We start from the raw sequence: 20,176 nt of genomic DNA, 5'->3' as shown, positions 1-20,176 counted from the left end.
CCATACTTAGAACAATGTTGTTGATAAATTCTTGTGGTAACATTGTCCATTCCTCTGTCAGTGCCATATTCAGCTGGTGAACATTTTCTTGTGGGTGTGGACGTACTGCTAGGCATCTCTCTAGATTATCCCATATGTGTTTTATGGATTTAGATTGGAGAAACGGGCAGGCCAATCTGTATGAACAATGTCCTCACTTTCCAAAAGCATATCAACAGCTGCATGTGATGAGGTATGTCATTATCATCCATAAACACGAACTTGGGGCCAATGACACCTCGGAACAGACGCACATGGAGAAGGATTACCTCAGTACAGTAGCATGCACCAGTTACAGTACCGTCTTCCAGTATCTGGAGTTGTGTACGTCCATCCAAGATAATGCCTCCCCAGATGAGAACACCTCAACTGCCATATCAATCCCTTTCAGTGATGTTTGCAGGGTGATACCGTGTGCCAACCTCTTGCCAGATTAGCTGATGTCCAGAATCGCTGCTGAGACTGAATCTACTCTCGTCAGTAAAGAGTACCTTAGGTAAAGATTTTGTGGTTGTAACAATTATAAATAGTGTTGGTCCTTAAGTTTTGAACACCAGTGTATATCAAATATATATGAGGCATATACCTAGTAAACTGTTTATTAATACTAGGTACATGTTTAATTATTCTTATTTTTAAATTATTTTTTACCATTTAAAACTCCAAAGTCATTTTTTTAAAACTGAAACAACTAAAACTCTGTAAGTGTTCATAATTGGACACGTTTATATGAACTTCTTCTTTTTTTTTTTTTTCATTGTTTTCAGGCCATGAATCAATCCTGACAGTACAGCCCACATGTTCTGAAACACCCTACATATACATCTAATTATACAGGATGTTTCAGTTAAAAGGCACTGGGATATACATTTAATTATACAGAATGTTTAAGTTAAATGGCACTGGGTTCTGTCTTTCTTATTTTTTTGGTTTAGACTATTTATCATATGTGCCTTTCTTATTGTCTTTGGGCTGAAATTTTTGAATTTCATTTTAAAATTGGACTGAGTATTATGGTTTATATTTAATTAAAATTTTTCCTGATCTGCTGGTTTTTTCTTAATTGGAAATTTATTCCCTGTCCTTGCTTTTGTCTAAAAACATTTACTTGAATTAAAAAACAAACAAATGATAGTTGTATGTGATGTCCGCTCTTCAGTATGCATATTTAGCTACAAACTACTGGCTGTCTGAGTGAAATTGTGTCATGTCTCCTCACACTCCAATAGTTGTTATTTGTTTTATCTCTTTTACCCCTGCAAATAAAATTGATGCTTGTTCATTTCAGAGGCAGACCACTGAGGTAGACTAAATTAGATCAGAGTTAAAAATGCAGTTGATAAGACAAAATTTAAATTTAGAAATCATAAAATCTAAATGGTAATATCTAGTCCAATTTTAACATCAGTTCAAAAATATCAGCCCAAATTTCTAAACCGAAAAATAAGCAAGATAGATCCCAGTGTATTTTTAATTGAAATGTCCTCTATACATATATATCTAAGCAGAACTATATGTGCATTTGTCATGTTGAGTTTTTGCACACTAATAATTTTAGAAATTTGAAAATGAAAGAGACTATAGTTTCATGTTTATTATTTAAGTTTATAATTTTTTTTTCTATTTCAGCCAAAGAAATAAAAGTTGTGTTTTATTGAAAATAGAGATGTGAAAAACACAGCATTTTTAAAATTTTGAATTTTGCATTAAAGAAAAAAAAAAACATTTAATAAGTATTGCAGTCTTGTAATAAAAAGGCAGGCATTGGTATACTCCAAGCAGAATTTAAAAAAAAACCAAACATTTTTATCATAAATAAAAAAAAATAAAAAAATATTGGAGTCTTTCAGATACCACACACTTGTATAATTGACATTATATTCTATTAATTATTTGTTATTAAAACATAAAACATTCATTAACACTTGTTGTTTTATAGATTTCTACAATTCACAATAAGATTAGGAAGCCCTTCTCATAACAGTGCTTGCACAGCTCCTTCAGAACCTTCCGAAGCTGTGTATATTCATTTCTCCTGTGATGGAGGAATCTTATGGCACTTGCTTGAAGTTTTACACCATTCTAAGTTTTTACAGCCTAGGTAAGTAGCTAGTACTGGAACAATGATTTCTTTTTTTATTTTTTTTATTTATATATTTTTTAAATTAAAAGGAAAACTGTTTAACAGTTTTATATTTTTATAATTAAATACAATATTTATATTATATTATATTTTAATTTAATTAAAAGCAACTTAAAGTGAATTAAAAAAGAGTGTTGCTCAGCCTGCTAAATTTGCGTTATAAGATTTTTTTACAGATGATAAATTAATGATAGCACATGTTTACAGAAAATGAATTAAATCACAGATGTCAATTTCTCATCAAGGAGCTTTTTAAAGAGTACAAAATTGATTTATAACAAGTCTGTGCACTAAAAGTGTGATGATATTGCTTTTTGTGAATTTATTCTACACACTCTTATATTAATCTTCCAAAATTATAATAAAATAATATGAATATATCCTCTAAAAACTTGTAGTTAAACTAGTATTATCATACTATTCAAAATTTTCTATTCATATTCAAAATTTAAAATTTGACACTATTCTGTACTATAGATATCCAATTAGCGATTAGAAAACAGTAGTCCATTTTCTTTCTGTGGAAAATGGAAAATTTATTTGAAACTCTAATGAACAGTGGACATAATGGGAAATGAGAAACAAGTTTTTCTAGTTGAAGTTAGGAAAGAAACACACACACACACACACACACACACCAGCCCAAACTTAACTTTCATTTTCTGTTATTTTTAAGGGTAAGTCTTATATCCTTTTGTTTAATGCTGATGCTAGTGACCTCTCCATAGATACCTGTTTATCACTAGATGAATATTTACAATACAGGATAGTTTTGTTTTAAATTCCAGTATTACCATGTGTTATTAAGATTAGTGTGGTAGTGGATAGTTTGAATTTGTTCAAGCTATCCACTTCCACAACAATAAATAAATGTTTATTTCAACAATCAGCCATCTGTTGGCTAAAGGTAAGTCTTTGCACAACTGGCCTGCAATCATCCTGCCTAAATTTTTTGAATTTATGTTCTCTTTGTAGTCTGAGCAAGAGGAAGAATGCCATGCATTGATCTAGCTCAATCCATTCAGAGCCGTAAACACTTCAGTTAGATCACCTCACAGGTGCCTAGTCTCCAGATCCTGCTGTTTGCATAACACACATTATATAATTACATTATATAATGTATATGTGTATACGTTTATATTTACATTATATAAATGTACATACATACACATTTACATTTTATAGCCTGGAATCTTATCTGGAATGTCATTAATTCTCTCTCATAGGTTTTGTCATAAATGGTTCAAAAGCTGATGACACAGCGTTAACATACACCAGGGGTCGGCAACCTTTTTTGATTGAAGAGCCATTTTTGATCTAATTTAAAAAAACAGAGAGAATCCAAAGAGCCGCACCTCAGCTCAAGCTGGGGGTATCGGAGGGAGTTTTTTAAGAAATCGAATGGAGTGGGAAGGTATTTTATTAAAAAATATATATATTTCGAAATATTATTTATTAATACTGAAAAACCGTAACAAACATCCAGTTAGGTACAAATTAATGTGAATTTTGCTGCAGAACTTCTTGAGTGAGTTTCTCAACATCAGACGAGTATGCTGTAATTTTCATCTTTAAACGTGCTGAAAGACTTGCATTGTTCAGACAGTTTCTTGATTTATTTTTAATATAGTTCATGTTTGAAAATATTTGCCCGCAGAAATATGTCGAATCAAAAACAAAGGGAAGTCCAAATGCAATTACTGTATTTTCAAATTTATATATGTGTCCGGTAAGCTATTTCACGCGTCGAACACAATTTGGTCTTGCTTTTTCAACTCATCTATCGCAGTCCATTTGTGTAGAATTACAAGGACAGCCTTTTGCCTTTCCAAATTTCCAATTTCAGTTTTAAGGCATTTTAGTCTTGCACTCCACATGTCCTTGATTTTTAAGTCCACTTACTCCATTTCAAATTGTGCTTCATGTGGGCTAAAAGTTAAAGAGCCGCAGTTACAAAGAGCTGCAGGTTGCCGACCCATGATATACACAGTTTATTTATTTCATGTCAGAAACGTACAAGGAAGCAAATATAGAAATATTAGGTAACATATATAATCAAAACTAAGGGAAAAAAAAAAAGCCAATAAACAAAATCACTAAATATCATAAACATATATAGCAACACATAAAATAAAATGTCTGGATAAAGCTATTTACACAATTTCTGCCAAGAAATGGGCCACTTCAGTAGCATTCTCTGTTGCTTCCAAGAGGTCAAGCATATTGCAAGTTCTAGATGCAAGGGGGCATCTGATAAGATGTTTTGTTGTTTGTTCAGCTCCAAATTCATAAAGAGTTGAAATTTGGAGTTGGATAACCCATCTCTTCAGGTTGTCCCTGGATCTACCCACACCAGTTCTAAGATGGTTGAGTGACTGCCAAACTTTCCATCTGTCTAGGGGATAATTTTCCTTATAGGGTCATCCAATCTTGAGTTTGTACACATCTGGCTCTCCATTTGGCATTGCAGGCCAAGGATGGTGTAATAAGCAGTTCATTTGTCGTCATGAGAAATTCTCTTCTTGATTTCAGTCTTTGAACAGAAAGTTGTTCAAACATTGGGTGTAATGGATTCTCCATCACTTTTTGTAGTTCGGTGCTTGCCTGTATCCCCCTTCTCACATCCAGTGGGGCAATACCAGCAAGAGTGTATAGCTTCTCAACCGGAGTAGCCTTTAATCAGCTGGTTATTAGATGGCAGCTGTCATTCAGTAGTACATTTACCTTCTTTGCATGTGTGGAGCGGTACCAGACTGGGCTGGCATATTCTGCAGCTAAATAGCATAATGCTAAGGCAGTTGTTCTTAAGGTCTGTGCACCCCATTTTGAATTTGTCAGTTTTTTTAGAAGGTTGTTGCGTGTAGCGACCTTCTGTTTAATGTTTTCACAGTGTTTCCTATATGTTAAGGCTCAGTTTAGTGAGACACCCAGATATTTTGGGACATTACAATGTTCCAAGGCAATATCTTGCCACTTAATGTCCAACCTTTTGTTGGCGAGGTGGTTTTGCAGGTGGAACACACAGAACAGAGTCTTTGTGGGGTTGGGTATCAGGTGATTATTTTCATAATAGTTTGAGAGTTGTTGGAGTGCTGCGGCCAGTTTACCCTTAATCTCTTCAAACGAGTTTCTCTGTGCAGCCAGAGCTCGGCCATCTGCATAAATGAAAGATCTAGCTTGTGTAGGTAATGGCTGGTCATTTGTATATATGTTGAAAAATATTAGTGACAGGACACTACCTTGAGGTAGGCCATTAGGTTTGGTTCCCCATCTGTTTTGTTTACTCTGGAATTCCACAAAGAAATGCTGATTTTGTAACAGGGTAGCAGTCATTTTAGTGATGTTATTGACCTTGGTCATTTGTTAAATCTTAGTCAGTAGTAATTTGTGGTTGACCGTGTCATATACAGCAGTAAGATCCATAAAAATAACACCTGTGATTTTCCGAAGCCATCCTTGATATGGTGGGTTAGATTAAGGATTTGCTAGTGCAGGACTTTCCTAGTCTAAATCCTGCCCGTTCTTGAATAAGTTTCAGGTCCCCAAAGGGTGTAAGGCAGTTCAAAAGAATATGTTCAAAGAGTTTATATAAATGACAGAGCAAGGCAATAGGTCTATAATTCTTTGGCTTATTTTTGTCGTTCTGTGGTTTTAGTGTAGCTATCACTTTAGATTTTCGCCATATCTTGAGAATCTGACATTCTTTGAGACAGTTGTTAAATAGGTCAACAAAAGGATCTGTCATTCCTGGTGCTCTGAATTTTCTTCTTTGTCTTTCCATTCATGAAAAGTTCATGTGCAATTGGGTTAGCTGTTACTTTCACATGTTGCTTCGGGGTTGTAGGATCATTGTTATTTGGTTTTTATGAGCATTAGCAACTAAGGCAATATTTCTCCAGGAATATGCGGTAGTCATTCCCTTGACCTTTCCACATCCTCCGTATTTGGTGGTGACGGGCTCGAAGTACAGTATGAATAATAATTTTTACTATATATTATTATTTCTTTCAAGGATACAATTCAGCAAAAGTATGTACAATAAACTGCAGTACAGAAATTTAGTAATCCCGCTCCATCTCTGTTAAACTTTGTTTTCTCTTGAAAATGACAAAATTTCTCCCATTGGTAAATTAAATACCATTATTTTGATAACTGAAGTTAAAAAAAAAAAGAAAAGTATGGTTTACATTCTTTCAGAAATTGAAGTTTAAAACAAGTAATGCATTGAAGAAAATGAGGAATCAGAAAGCTCCGGGGGTTGATAAAGTTACTATAGAGTTGTTAAAAGGGGCCTCCGTAGCCAGGTGGGGCAGGAGCAGCAGTGCGTAGCACACACTTCTTGATTAGACTGGGATTCAAGCTCGTGCCCACCAAATACGGAGGATGCGGAAAAGTCAGGGAATGACCGCCACATATCCCCGGAGCAATATGGCCTTAGTTGCTAATTCTTCTAAAAACCAAATAACAAACAAACAGTTGTTAAAATTGGGAGGAAGAGACATTACACAAAAACTGGCAAGACCCTTCACAAAATACATTAGAAAAGGTGTGGCACCTAAGGAGTGGAATAATGCAATCATAGTTTTGCTGCATAAGAAAGGAGATAAATCAGAAATTGGAAATTATAGACCAATTAGCTTGTTATCCAATAAAAAGGTAATTACTAACAGGTTAGAAAGAATACTTGATGAGAATCAACTGAAAGAGCAAGTTTGCTTTAGGACAGGATTCTTAACTATAGATCACCTTCACGTAATGTCACAGCTAATGGAGAAGACAAATGAATATAAAACACCATTATGCCTGGCATTTGTGGATTATGAAAAGGAATTTGACTCCATACAGCATACGGCAATGTTTCAGGCACTGAAAGACAAGGCATAGATACCCCATATATTATGATTTTGAAGAAAATATATGAGAACACTACCTCCTTTATTAGACTAGACAAAGACAGTAATAAATTTAAAATTGAGAAAGGAGTTCAACAAGGAGCCACTATATCTTGGAAGTTGTTTAATGCTGCTCTTGAGGAAGCTTTCAGAAGATTAAACTGATCGCAGAAAGGAGTCAGTGTAAATGGAGAGTACCTAAACCATTTACGATTTGCAGATGACATTGTGGTCATAAGCCACAATCCCAAAGAATTAGAGGAAAATCTTAATCAGTTATGCAGAGTTAGTAAGGATTTTGGATTAAAGATGAATATGGCTAAAACAAAAGTAATAATGAACAAGTATGCCTCAGAAAGGCATATAATGATAAAAGGGGCAGTAATTGAAAAGGTGGAGCCATATACTTATCTGGGACAAGTCATTAGCTGTAATAATGATAAATGGCTAGAATTCAAGAGAAGAATAAATTTTGGATGGATAGCATTCAGGAAATATAGTCATATACTGAGGAGCAATATCCCAATTTGTCTAAAACGTAAAATAATGAAACAAAGTATACTATCCACCATGACTTATGGAAGTGAAACTTGGGCACTCACCAAAAGAATGGAAGAGAAGCTGAGAACAACACAGCAAAAGAACGGAATGAATTATATTGGGAATCAGACTGCTAGATAAGAAGAGAAACACATGGATTAGGCAGCAAACTCATGTAAAGGACATTCTTATCAAAACTAAAGAACTAAAATGGTTTTGGGCAGGACACATAGCTTGAAAACATGATGACAGATGGATTAAGAGAATAATAAAGTGGTGCCCAAGGGGTGCTAGAAGAAGACCTGTAAGACAACACCAGAGATGGATAGAGGAAATTCATGAGTTTGTGGGTAGTAAAGGGATGGCCATTGCACAAAACAGAAGGAACTGGAAAGTTGCTGGAGAGGCCTTCATCCTGCAGTGGATTGAAAATGGCTGATGATGATGAATGTATATATAATGTTTATGTGTCGACCGGGCTAGCCGGGTGGGTAAAGTGCCTTCCTGGCAACCCAAAGGTCGTGGGTTCAAATCCCGCCTCGGGCTTGGATCAAAGTACTGCAAAAATCTTGGGAGGTGCATTATGGCCACAGAAGCTGATGCGCCAACAACTACAAAAAAAAAAAAAAAAATGTTTATGTGTATATATTAACACTGTGTATATTGGGCACATGAAAGAAACCTCCTCATGGTGTTCCTGGACAGCTTAGATGACTAATTCATTCACAATGGATCATACAACCACATAAACAGAGCATACAATTTTTCTAAGATGATGAACTCAAATAATGATAAACTTCAGTCTCTGTCAGGATCTATTATAAAAATAGTATCCAATAACATTGAAAGTCTCTCTATAGGTAACATAGAACATCTCCATGAACTATGTGCTAATTCCAGGTGTGACATACTCTGTATTCAAGAAACCCACCGTGGTCCAAATCATCGACGCTCTCTCGTGAAAGGCATGCAACTGCAGAAGACCTCAGGAGAAATATGGCAGTGCAATCTTTGTGAGGCAAAGGAATATTGATCACTTCAACGGGGAGCTCTGCAGACAATAATTTTGAAGTACTGATGATCAAACTAGATAAATGCTTTGTTACCTTGATTTACAAACCTCCAGACACCACCTTGAGCCCCCAGAAGAACTTTAGCATTAGCTGAGGCATATGATGTAAGAAAGCAAGCTTATACAGCATCGGCCAAAAAAAAAAAAAAAAAAAAAAAAAACCTTCCCATTTCGCCCATCTGGTCACTCCAAATATTAATCTTGTTCGGCCTTAAATTTATTTAAGCTATCAACTTCCACAACAACAGATGGAAGTCTGTTCCAGCAATCTACCCGCTGGCTAAAGGCAAACTTCTGTACATCTATTCTACAACTGTCTTTCCTCAATTTGAATCTATGCCCCCTTAGGTTCTTAGTCTGAGCAAGCAGAAGTTTCCTGTCAGCATTGAGCCTGCTCAAACCATTCAAGGCCTTATACACCTCAATCAGATCACCTCACAGGTGCCTAGTCTCCAGATGCTGCAACTTGCAGAACTTAAGCCTTTCTTCATAAGTGCACCTATGATATAATAGGTCAATGATATATAGCAAAATTCCTATATATTGTTGACAAAACTCCATGACCTGCTCTGGCAGCTCATCTGCACTACTCAGAAAACTTCATATCTGACTGAACAATTACCCCCAGGTCTTTTCATTCTCCACCTCCCTGAGTGTAGTACCACACAGTTGGTACATTTCTCTTGGATTACTGCTACCCATATGCAGTACTTTGCATTTGTCAATTTTAAACATCAGTTGCCACTTCTCAGCCCATCTGCCTAACTTTTCTAGATCCTGTTGCAGTAGCATACTGTCTTTAGTGTCATTAAAAACCCTACCAACCTTTGTTATCATCTGCAAATTTGGACATTAAACCTGATATACCTTCATTCATAAATACACAAAACAACAATGGGCCCAGCACTGAACCCTGGGGAACTCAGGGTTCAGTGCTGGGCTCCACTAATAACATTAGTCCAGGTAGAACGGTGTCCATTTATTACCACTCTCTGCTATCTCCCATTCAACCATCCCTTTATCCACTGCAGCAATGTGCCCTTAATGCCATACTGCTCTAATTTGTACCGCAGTCTTCCATGTGCAACAGTATCAAAAGCTTTCCTGAAATCCAAGTATATGATATCAAAATTATTTTTTGCATCCAGTTCCTTTGTTACCATATCGTAGTATCCAATCAAACTGGTCAGTCAAGACTTCACCTAAACAAACCCATGCTGTGTCTGAACTATTACTGCAGTATTGTCTATGTGATCCTGTATCACCTCTTTAACCAGTGACTCCATTATTTTCCCTAGAACAGATATTAAACTAACAGGTCTATAATTGTTTGTGTAACCCTTATTCAGCAACATGGGAAAATACATTTTGTCACTGGAGACTTCAACAGTTATAGCATCAGCTGGGGTTATCCTGAGACTGATGATTATGGGAAAGCAGTTGAAACCTGGGCAGAAACAAATAATTTAACCCTTATCCATGATGCAAAACTACCAGCATCCTTCAACAGCTGCAGATGGAGGCGAGGGTACAACTCGGATCTTATCTTTGTAAATGAAACCACTGGACAACAAAGTGCAAAAACCATCTGTGGCCCAATACCTCACACAGCACAGACTCATTATTTGCCAGATTTTTGCTTCGATTCATCCAAAAATGGTTCCCTTTAGATGCCGTTTCAACTTTAAAAAAGCAAAATGGGGAAAATTTGCCACCCTATTGGATAATGCAGTTACTATAATTGACCCAACTTCAGATAACTACAACTCCTTTCTCTCCCAAAAGGATCTGCAGGGAAAGCATAGCAAGTGGATGTAGGACAGCCTATGTTCTCTCTGACGAAACCACTTGGCTCTCTGATGAAACCACCAAGTTGCTCGGGAAATATACGAAACTTTTTGAGGCCAACCCATTTGATATCGAGACCATTGAAGCTGGAGATCAGCTAGTGATAGCCATGGCAAGTGAGAAAAGTAATCAATGGATTCATCTCCTAGAGAACCTGGACATGTCAAAGGACAGTCATGCTGCATGTAGACTTATAGCAAAACTCAACAAACAAACATACTGTACATTACCGTACACAGTTGATGAACCAAGCAAGAAGTTTTATGTGGTAAGCAAACTCTTAAACCATAATTATGAAGCACCTTGGATTGGGACCTTCCTATAGATTAAATGGAGGTGTCTCCTATTCAAAACCTGTAAGTTTGAAAATATGGAGTCAGTGGTTAAAGAAGCCTTTTAGAATCACCTTAAAAGGAATAGAATTATACAGAAATCATTGCATGGGTATGTTAATGTAAGAATTCTACCTGATCAGCAGTTCAATTAGTGGCTAATAACGAAAGCCAACGTAAGAATCTTGGTAAACTACAGGAAACTTACTGGACAAATGTGGCATTTAATGTGGTGTTTTTAATAGATCTTCATTTCATTTTGAAATAGTTGAAAAAAAAGGTTAGATTAGTTTATATCACCAATTTGGGATGGATTCATGCATAAAACTATCTGTTTTTAATAGATTTTCATTTTGAACTAGTTAAAAAAGGTTATGTTAGTTTATTACTTATTCGAAACGGATTCATGCATAAAACTGTTTTCGTAATCTATAGTATATCATGGCAATCACTGCCTTCCTTTTCTTCTCGCTTATAGTCTGGAGTGTACACTCTGTTCTGAAGTTTATCAAAAAACCATATTACTGATTTCTTTGTACATTTTTATGGTTAGGTTAGGAATAAAATGAAAAGGTTTCTTTATTTTTTTATATTTCTTAATCTGACCTTAAATGTTAGGTTAGGAAATAATAGGAAAGAAAGAGAGATTCTTTATATATATACATACCTATCATAACCTCAATCAATCACTTAATGCTATGATGTTTCATCTGTTGTGTTTACGCACCAATCAGTACATCATCTGTCACACCTGCGTGTCAATCAATATATCATTCTCCACTTCTACTGCCACTACTCATAACACACACTGTCTGTTTACTGAGAATGCAGGTTGAAATGTCTGATAAGTTCCCCATAATTTTCCGTGGTTCTCATGTTGGCTTTCTTAACTTTTGCCCAATTAGCTACTATAGCATAGGAACAAAGAAAATGGATCCAAATACTAATATTGATATCATATATTTAGTTTGTTTGTTTGTTGTTTGGTTTTTAGGAGCATTAGCTGCTAAGGCCATATTGCTCCAGGGGGGGGATATGCGGTGGTCATTCCCTGACCTTTCCGCATCCTCCGTATTTGGTGGACACAGGCTCGAACCCCGGTCTAATCAAGAAGCGTGTGCTATGCACTGCTGCTCCTGCCCACCTGGCTACGGAGGTGCCACACACATATATATATATTGTATTTAGTAAAGCTTTTGACACTGTTCCACATGAAAGACTACTGTACAAATTAGAGCAGAATGGTTTCAGGGGCAAGTTACTGCTATGGATAAAGGGATGGAGGTGGTAATGAGATGTTAGCTCTCCTAGAGGAAAGTTGATGAGTAGCATAAAAGCATGTATGAAAATGTATGCTTACTCTTGATCATTTGCTTATTTAAATGACCAGGAATGAGTGGTTAATTTGATAATGATTGTTTCAGATTATTTAGCATTTAATGAGTGGGTTAGAATTAGCTTGTATTTTGCTTATCAGTTCAATAATTTGTATTAGGCAGAGTCAGATTTATTTGGGTACAGTGGCACAGTTGCTCCAGGGTCTAAAGTTTGCTGGGGTGGGAGCCCAGACCAGTGCAAGCACTGTACAAAGTATTGTTTTTTTTTTTTCTTTTTAATTTTATTTCATTTACTATAATTATTACTCTTCCTGTTTATTGCAATTTAAATCTACTTATTTCTGTGCCCCATTCTTTCTTATTCTCTTTATATTAAAATGCTCAGTAAGCCTGTGAAGGTGGAAAATGGCTCTGAAAATATGTGCACCATGGTTCCAAACTACTAAGGAATTAGCTAATATCGGTGCCTAAATCTGGCACTGATATTAGCAAATTCCTTGGGTACAACTATAGTGACTTCAGCTGAACCAGTAAAATTGGAAAAAAGGAAGCCTCAGTGAGTCACCAAAGAAATTGCATCAGGGAAGTTAGAGTGGAGAAAGTCAGAATTTATGTAAGGGAAAAAAAAAGTCAAAAAGACACCATTTCTCTTTAAAGGAAGTCATTTTATGAAGGATATTTATCCTTTAAATCTTTTAAATATCCTTTTTATTTATTATTTTATTTTTATTTATCCTTTAAATCTTTTAAATATCTTTAAAAGTCACACTCTTTCTAACACTATTAAACATTGTTGTGCCATATATCTATACTATATTGCTACACTATACTAATAAATGATTTTAAAAAAGGCAAAAAACTTTGACTTTTTACAGCTATATATATATATAGTTTACTATAAACCGTGTTTAAATATTGTAATAATTCACTGTTATGTGATATGCTAAACCCATTCAATGTCAGGTGGGGTTAATAATGCAGCTGCTCAGCACCTGTAAGATTATACTTATTTTAATTTGCATTATGTGTTTTGATATTTTCTAAACGCTGAGTAAAGCTGATTACTTTTTTGATGTGAAACATCCTTGGGGCCACCTCAACCAAGTAAATCTTATCGGTCACGAAAAATGCGACACGGAAGTGATGTCAACTGCAGCTTCTGCCAGAGGGAAATTATCGTAACTTGCATTGTTGCAATCATACTTGTATGATTGCAACAATACAAGTATTTGTAATCAAACATTGCAACAATACGAGTACAGGTAGTTCCCAACTTTACGAGTTAATTTGTTCCTAGCTTGTGCTCGTAAAGCAGGATTTTATTTCCCATAGAAATAATGTTAAAAACAGGGGTTACATTCTCAACATGAAATTAGTTAGCTAATTAGTTTATGTTTAAACAATGATTGATTTATCCAAATAAATGAAAACAGCCTGTAAAATCAAGCAAATTATAATTTAAAGAAATTATTTATGACTTACATATGTTAATTCATCATCATTGACTAAATGCACACTCGTTGATCACTCGTTATTCGGTCGGCACTCATTGTTGGTTTGTCGCACAAGGAGTAGTCTTCTTTAGAATTGCTTCAAGAGGGGTTTGTTTCCAAGTTAATCTCTTCTTTTCTTTATAAATTGCATGATGGCATGCATAAGCATTTTTTAATGGCACGCATAAAGTGCAACTAACTAACACGATATGTGCAAGTGAGATCGCAACTAACATGATTCGTGCAGAGTAACAAGTTTACAAAGCTTTAAAAAAAAAGGAATGAAGAGAAGATTCTGAAAATTTCTTTATGTTTTTTATATGTTTGAAGATCATGTAAAAAGGCGAAGGAGAAAAACATTTCACCCTAATAACTTGAAAACCGACTCAATTCCAGCTATTGGTATTTTCACAAATGCAATAAGATCGAGTTTACTACCCATTTATAATAGATTGTGCTAACAGAAAAGCCCAATAAACCAGAAAGTGCAAATTGTTTTTATTGTTTTATGGTAGTGACCTCCAGAAATGTGTTTTAGAAAAATATCACAAAGGCATTCAAAATTGATTCTTATAATGGAACATATGATAACGATGAAAGTGTAGTGCATCTTAATGATTTGAATTGGTAACTAATACAATTTACATTATAAAAATGACCTTATAGAGAGATAAATAGCTTAGTTATATAGCGAAAATTTCAAGTTCCGAGGTCTTGGAACGAATTACCAAAAAAAACAATGTGTTATTGGGTTCACATCACAATATTTCACAATACGATGGTGTCTATGGAACGGATTAATATCATAAAGCAGGGTGCACTGTATTGTATAGCTATGTGTGTTAGCATTAATAGAGGCATTTGATGCAAGAAAGCAAGCTTATGCAGCATCAGCCAAAAAAATAAAAATAAAAAATAATAATAATAAATAAATAAATAAAAAATAACCACTTCCACTTCACCCCTCTGTTCGTTCCAAATACCTGTCCAGCTGAGCCTTAAACTTATTTAGGCTATCAACTTCCACGACAAGGGATGGAAGTTTATTCCACCAACCAACCACGCACTGGCTAAGGCAAATTTCCTGACGTCTCTCCTACATCTGTCTTTTCTCAATTTGAATTTATGCCCACTCAGGTGATTATTCTGAGCAAGAGGAAGAATCCCATCAGCATTGAGCATGCTCAAACCATTCAAGGCTTTATACACCTCTATCAGATCACCTCGCCGGTGCCTAGTCTCCACACACTTTAATTTGCAAAACTTAAGCCTTTCTTCGTAAGAGCACCCCTTTGTTCCATTCACTAATCTTGTTGCCCTTCTCTGTACTCATTCCAGCAGTTCTACATCCTTCTTGAAATGAGGCCTCCAGACCTGTATACAGTACTCTAGGTGAGGTCTGACCATTGCCTTATACAATGGAATAATCACCTCCTCATCCCTGCTAGAAAAATTCCTATATATCATCGACAATACACCATGCAGTGTATTGCAGCCCGTCTACACTGTCAGAAAACTTCATATCTGCCTGCACAACCACCCCCAGGTCCCTTTCATTCTCTACCACTGTCAGTGTAGTACCACAGAGTTGATACGTTGCTCTGGGGTTGCTGTTTCCCATATGTAGTACTTTACATTTGTCAGTGTTAAACTTCATTTGCCACCTCTCAGCCCATCTGCTCAACCTTTCCAGATCCTGTTGCAGTAGCATAGTGTCAGTAGTGTCCTTGACAACCCTGCCAACCTTCGTACGTCTGCAAACTTGGACATTAAGCTTGATATACCATCATCGATATCATTTATAAATACAGAAAACAATAATGGACCCAATACTGAACCCTGAGGGACTCCACGAATAACATTAGTCCACGATGAGCAGTGTCCATTGATTACCACTCTCTGTCTTCTCCCCCTCAACCACCCCTTTATCCACAGCAGCAGCTTGCCTCCAATGCCACACTGCTCCAATTTGTGCAGCAGTCTTCCATGTGCAACAGTATCAAAAGCCTTTCTAAGATCCAAGTATATAATATCAAAGTTATTCCCTGCATCCAATTCTTTTGTGACTACATCATAGTATCCAATCAAATTGGGCAGGCAAGACTTCCCCTTAACAAAACCATGCTGTGTCTGAGCTATGACTGAAGTCTTGTCTAGATGATCCTGCAGTGCTTCTTTAACCAGTGCCTCCATTAATTTTCCAGGAACAGAAGTTAAACTAACAGGTCTATAATTATTTGTGTCGCCCTTTGATCCTCCTTTGTGAATTGGGGTTACATTTGCACATTTCCAGTCGATGGGTACTTCCCCTGAGTCCAAGGAAGCTCTCATAATTATGGCTAAGGGTTTGCTTACTTCCTTTGCTGCTATCCTTTAATATAACTGGATAGATCCCATCCACCCCAGGTGCCTTTCTTGTATTTATCTTCAACAATTTCTCCTCCACTTTACTCACACTTATTACAAGATTCTCTAGCTTACTGTCAGAGTTGAATACACCTCTGGCATTCCCCTCGCTGAATAACTCCTCATCTGTGAATGTCGATGCAAAATATTCATTTAGTTTGTTAGCTACCTGAGCAGGATCATCAACAGTTGACCCATCGATATCAAGTGGACCAATGTTTTTCTTTGCATCCCTTGCCAAAGATTTCTCATAATCTGCCTTCGCCTGCCTAACCTCCTTTGTAACTTGGTTACAGATGAACTTGTATCTATCATAGGCTTCTGTGTCACGTGTCAATTTGTATGTATCCCATGCATTTTTCTTCTCTGCCATATGTGTCATTAGTTCATCTGACATCCACTTAGGCCTGAACCTTAAACAATATTTCTTAGTTGGTATGTAAAGCCTAGTAGCTTCCAAGATAAGTTCTTTGAATGCTTCCCATTTTGAATTTGCTGTTGGTAACATCATTAGTTGGTCCCACTGTATAGAATTTAAATACTGTCTCAGTCCATCGTAGTCGCCTTTCCGAAAGCAATAACCCGTCTCTTTACCCCTAATGGTAGTTACCTCTTTGAGTAAATCCCACTTCAGCACACTGTGATCACTGCCACCTAGTGGTTCATTTACCTGCAGATTCTTAATCCATGAAGAATCACTACTGATAATCAAATCAAGAGTATTACTCTCTCTAGTTGCCTCCCGAACATGCTGATGTAGAAAACAGTCATCCAATAAATCCACAAAAGCCTTGCTAGTGTGCGAGTGACCAGCCCCCAAATTCCAATCAATATCTGGGAAATTAAAATCCGCCATTATAAGACTCTCTGATTTACTGGCCCACTCTATTTCCCCGTACAGTTTCTTATTATACTCATCTGAGTCATTAGGCCTATAGCACACTCCTACTCTCAATTTTGATCTCCCAATGCTTATGTCACACCAAACTGACTCGACACTGCACTGTCCAGCAATGTTGACTGGCTTCATTTCCTTGGATTTTATGCATTTCTTAACTAATAACATAACCCCTCCTCCCTTCCTACCCTGTCTATCCTTTCTGTAGACATTGTACTCCCCAAATTCCAGTTCTGCATTCCTTATATCTGTGTGACACCACGTCTCTGAAATCCCCACAATATCTGCCTTTGATGTTTTGAGCAATACCTCAAATTCATCAAATTTATTTACTAAACTCCTAGCATTGGTGTACACGCAAGTATACATGCACCTGTTCTTTTTCTTAGCTACCCTAACACAACCCCCGTGTTTATTTGTACCCCTATGATTCCCAGCAGTCTCTGAACTATCCTGAATCTTATTTTCCAGGCTGCTGCTCATTCCAATAGAAGCAGTGCAAGAATCACTTTCACCTCTGCCAGTGGCTACTGTTAATCTATTAGTCTTTGTATCTCCCCCCCAAATCTAGCAGTTTTCCGACCCACCTAACACTGCCTCAATAGCATCAGCAAACATTGTTGCACCCTTTCTATTTAAGTGTATCCCATCCCTGTAGAAGCAGTTTCTCCTGTTAACAAGTACAGACCAGGCTGAAAAAAATTCTACTCCTTGAGCCCTGCACAATCCTTCCAGTGTCGAATTGATCGACAGGGCTCTCATCATATACTCCCTCCTATCGTGTCTGGGCAGAATTGCAGACACTTTCAAATTCAACCCTAATTCACAGCTTTTTTTCAACAGTGACTTGTACTTGTTAAGTAATTCCGCCGGTCTCCTACTCTTAATATCATTAGTGTTAACGTGTACAACTATATCACCTTTTGTGCCCTTAAAAGATGATATCCGCTCTACATCGTCATCAACATTTGCCCCTGGCAGACATACCCTGGTCCTGTTCCACCTATCCTTTTTACAAAGCATGTTTCCCGTTTCCCTGACAATAGAGTCACCAACAACTACTAGTTCCTTTGGGACCAGCGCATTCTGCCTTGGGGGCTGCCGCTGTGTTGCGCGATGACCAAGTGCCAGCTCTGGCATTGGTGTGGGCAGCTGAGAGCTTGATGGGCCCCTCACTTTTAATGCTTCGAGGGCATCCACCCTGTCCCTTCAAGCTCTCATATAGGCCCATAACACTGCTGACTTGTCGCCTGATTTCTTTACACTCCTTGCATCGCGCACACACAAAGACATCCCCCACGGCAGTACATGTCCCGTACCTGACTGCTCCACAAACATCAAGCAATTAGTGCATTTTAATAGGCTGTGATTCAGAGGGCAACTGCCCCCCTCAGTTCTCCCCTGAGCCACAGCACTCCCATTAGCTTGAGCCTTTTGCTTTGCTGCTCTGGTCTGAGTCATGATTTCGATTTAATTTCAATAAAATTTCAATTTCAGTACAAAATTAAAACCCTAAACTTATATCTCAACACAGTTATAACTCTATATTTATGTTTCAGTATCGAGTGTTATCTACGAAATCCCTTTATATAACTTCCGTATAAAGTTAAGTATTAATTATTTATTTTTTACTAATTATTTATGTTACGTAACCCAAGTCGTTATATGTATAGTTAAAAGTACAATTTAATTGACAATGAAGTTCAACAAGATTAATTGTTGATTAAGTGTTGTTTGAAATGCAGTATTTATGAATGTTTAACATTCATTTTTTTGCAAAATAATGTTCATATTTTAAATTTTGTTGAAAATATGAAGCCATACTTGGAAAAAAACAAAAACTTGTAAACCTGGAAACTCATAAAGCGAAAACTCGTAAAGTGGGAACTGCCTGTATTTGTAAACAAATACTTGTATTGTTGCAATCATACTTCCTGCAGCTGCCATTTGACTAATGTTGATTCAATAGAGTAAGTAGCAGGCATGAGCCTGCTACTTACACTATTGAGTAATGTTATTGAATAATCTTGGACTAATGTTATTAGTGGAGTCCCACATGGTTCGGTGTTAGGTCCACTGTTGTTTTGTATATTTATCAATGATATTGATGAAGGTATATCAGGCTTAATGTCGAAGTTTGCAGATGATACAAAGGTTGGCACGGTTGTTAATGACAGTAATGGCAGTATGCTACTGCAACAGGATCTAGATAATTTGGGCAGATGGGCTAAGAAGTGGCAACTGAAGTTTAACCTTGACAAATGCAAAGTACTGCATATGGGTAAAGTAACCCCAGAGAAACGTACCAACTGTGTGGTACTACACTTAAGGTGGTAGAAAATGAAAAAGACCTGGGAGTAATTGTGCAGTCAGATATGAAGTTTTCTGAGCAATGCAGACAGGCTGCCAGGGCAGGTCATGGGGTTTTGTCAATGATATATAGGAATTTTGCTAGCAGGGAAAAGGAGGTGATTATCCCTCTGTATAAGGCAATGGTCAGGCCACGCCTTGAGTACTGCGTACAGGTCTGGAGGCCTCATTTTAGGAAGGATGTAGATTTACTTGAGTGTGTACAGAGAAGGGCAACAAGATTGGTGAGGGGAATGAAGGGATCCTCTTACCAAGAGAGGCTTAAGTTCTGCAAATTGCAGTGGCTGGAGACTAGGCACCTGCGCGGTGATCTGATTGAGGTCTATAAGGCCTTGAATGGGTTGAACACGCTGAATTCTGATGGGATCCTTCCACTTGTTCAGATTACGAACCTAAGCGGGCATAAATTCAAATTAAGAAAAGACAGATGTAGAATAGATGTGCGGAAATTTGCCTTTAGCCAGTGGGTGGTTAATTGCTGGAACAAACTTCCATCTGTCGTTGTGGAAGTTGATAGGTTGAATAAATTTAAGGAGGAATTGAACAGGCATTTGGAGGGAATGGTGTGATTTTTTTTTTTTTTTTTTTTTTTTTTTTGGCTGATGCTGCATAAGCTCATACACTTGCTTTCTTGCATCAAATGCCACTACTACTACTACTACTTAATCTACCGAATCACTGTTATCTAAACATCCTTCCAAGCCAAGGATGTTTCACATAAAACTATTTACTGCATGTGCTTAGCACATGTGGTTTTTTTTTTTTTTTTTTTTTTCCCTTAAGGGAAAAAAATTCTACTCTCAAAG

At 36.9% G+C, this 20,176-nt stretch overlaps 1 protein-coding gene across 2 annotated transcripts in view; it reads left to right on the top strand.

The window, feature by feature from the left end:
• The window catches only part of LOC150086817 (reelin-like), a 1,004,591-nt gene that overhangs the window by 285,451 nt on the left and 698,964 nt on the right, over positions 1-20,176 (top strand). For both annotated transcript variants that reach the window (XM_090372773.1, XM_090372772.1), the window contains exon 17: positions 1,979-2,140. In XM_090372773.1, the coding sequence (XP_090228899.1) occupies positions 1,979-2,140 (162 nt within the window). The remainder of the gene's footprint in view (positions 1-1,978; positions 2,141-20,176) is intronic.

This window comes from Mastigoproctus giganteus, chromosome 4 (genome assembly GCF_048544385.1).
Source record: "Mastigoproctus giganteus isolate SK-2022 chromosome 4, ASM4854438v1, whole genome shotgun sequence".
NCBI lineage: Eukaryota > Metazoa > Arthropoda > Arachnida > Uropygi > Thelyphonidae > Mastigoproctus > Mastigoproctus giganteus.
The sequence above is the reverse complement of the archived record's forward strand: the minus strand, read 5'-3'. Positions and strand labels throughout refer to the sequence as shown.